The 2357-nt window shown below is 46.5% G+C and overlaps 1 protein-coding gene across 1 annotated transcript; it reads right to left on the reverse strand.

Annotated features, from left to right (window-relative positions):
- Positions 1-274: 274 nt before the first annotated feature.
- Positions 275-2119, reverse strand: TRIVIDRAFT_216163 (uncharacterized protein; the record flags this gene model as incomplete). Its single annotated transcript, XM_014100677.1, has 6 exons — positions 275-1027; positions 1103-1192; positions 1267-1340; positions 1408-1711; positions 1782-1941; positions 2017-2119. The coding sequence occupies 6 exons, from the start codon at positions 2099-2101 to the stop codon at positions 535-537; spliced, it is 1206 nt and encodes a 401-aa protein (XP_013956152.1).
- Between the last annotated feature and the right edge of the window lie 238 nt (positions 2120-2357).

A 2357-nucleotide genomic window follows, 5' to 3' on the forward strand; every position in this document is an offset into this window, starting at 1 on the left:
TGGTATAGGATTAATTAGTATTAATAGAATTTTATAATATTTTAGCTATAGTTTAGTATTATTATTATTCTTTTTATAAGTATTTATATAGCCTCTGTTAGTTTAGTATATTGCTGACTGGGGTTTTTTAATTTTATCTTCAGTAGGGAAAAGTAATATAAATTTATACTAAAAATCCCTATTAGAATAAGTATAGTTACTCTTTTATATATTTTCCAATTAGCAACAGTTGTTAATTAGCTCTTATGAATTAGGGCATTTGTTGGCCATCATTGAGTTAGCTTCTTAAGATGTTAAGGCGATGGTCATGTACTGGTACCCAATCCGGCGCGTGGAAGAGCACGCTATACTTTTAAGAGCCTCAGTTGCTTCCACAGTCAATTACTTCGCATCCGCCGCCGGAATCCAAAGCCAGTCACAAGCCGAAAACGCCGACCACAGTGCATCAATCTGGCTCAGTTTATCCTAGCAAAGCCATTGCCCTTCAATGAACATTACTTTTAAGGTAATTAGCATTGCTTGCTATTTGTTTGACTACTTCTTCCCGGCAGTTTCTTGCCTCCGAAGTCCTTCTTGATACATCATGTTGCGTTCCTCAGCTGTCCAGGAACTCGGGAAGCTATCACATTCCGGAAGTTGACTGTTGTTAAGTCTTATCGTACTGGACACAGCATCGACCTGGTCTAGCACCCGAAGAATGTTCAATCCAATTACTCTCTTAATATCTTGTGTGGAGACACCTCTCGTTACGAGCGCGGAGACAAGCTGAGGGTACTGGGAAACCTCGTCCAGGCCATCTGGTCCTTTGAGCATCCCATCAAAGTCGGAGCCTATGCCGACGTGTTCGTAGCCGATCCTCTCTCCGGCGTATATAATATGATCCACGACGTCGCTCAAGCTTGGGTCTCCGCCATTGGGTGGGGCAACCAACTCTCGCAAGAAGCAGATCATGATGACACCACCGTTTTGCTTGAGCTGGTCGAGAACGCTGTCTGAAACATTTCGGCGGTGTGGGCACACTGAATAACTTTACCCTCGCATGCTAAAATCAGCGTCGAGTTCGGGCTCACAGGGCAGCAGCACAACGCGACCAAGGGCTTACCAAGATGAGTGGGAAAATATCACGGGAGCGCGGCTGAGGCTGAGGACCTCTTTTTGAACAGCATCGCTTGTGTGGGATAAATCAACTATGCTGGGATGAGTTAGCCTCCGTCTATTCGGTGGTGAACGCGCACGAGAATTTGAGCGTTTCTTTGGGTTCCGTACAGTCCTGTTCGGTTCATCTCTTGCACCGCCCTCCTACCCCGTTCCGAAAGTCCGCCGTGAAGGACAGGTGCCGTCTGGATGATTCAATATCGGGGTCAGCACTAGGCCATGAGTGCAGTGCCATCTAAACATGCCACTTACAGCCGAATCAGCATAGAGGTTGTTGCAGTTGTGGGTAAGGGTGATATAGCGGACCCCGAGGGAGCGATACAGCCTCAAGCAACTAAAGCTGTTGCCAATCTGATGCAAGCCTTCAAGTCCAATCATGCAGGCTATTCGGCCGCTCCTAAATACCTCTAATACGTCGGCGGAGTTCCTTGCGAGAGCGAAGCGCGTCGGGTACATCTCAATCATCAGATATATCAGATCGATCTGTTGCAGAGTTTTCCTCATCGATTCGAGATATGCCCCATCCTGAGGTTCATGTCCCGGCTCGGAAGGTGGACTGCCGAACGATGGCAGCACGTTAGTTGGACCATTGGAAGAGCGAAGGGCATGCTTGACTGCTCACGAACCAGGAAACGAATGCGCTCCAGAACTGGCCGCCGACGCGTCCGCGGCCCAGCCGCTCAAGGTCAGTCTGACCGATGGGGACAGAGTTCAGATTGAAATCTTCATGCCTAACATTGTTGCCGAACCAGCCGCGGATATTGCATGGCCAATCGTTGTGTCCGTCTGGTTTTGGGCAACGTGTCAGCCACCCTGCATCCAGCAAGGCCGTAAGACCTGGTTTTAGATTTCACCACCTGCCTATCAAAGGTACTTCAGCGAGAATCTGCAATGCGGTTTGAAGATCTTCACTTGGTATTTCGCTTTGCGCCGTTGACGTAGACATGATTGCGCTCGTGTGAAGATTGTCAACGTATTTCTTGAAGATACCCAAGATTAACCCAAATATATCATCTGTCATTAAATAAGCACTAAAGGCTTGCGACTTACAATTTGGGTAGGATCTTCTGGGTAAATGATATTAAAACACCGAATAGCGTCGGTGACCGATTAAAAACATTGCCTAGCCGGTAGCCGAGATTTGGGTGGATACACATAAACCTTTTAATATTAAATTTAACCTCTAAATATAAAATTTAAAT

This window comes from Trichoderma virens (genome assembly GCF_000170995.1).
Source record: "Trichoderma virens Gv29-8 chromosome Unknown TRIVIscaffold_51, whole genome shotgun sequence".
NCBI classification, from domain to species: domain Eukaryota; kingdom Fungi; phylum Ascomycota; class Sordariomycetes; order Hypocreales; family Hypocreaceae; genus Trichoderma; species Trichoderma virens.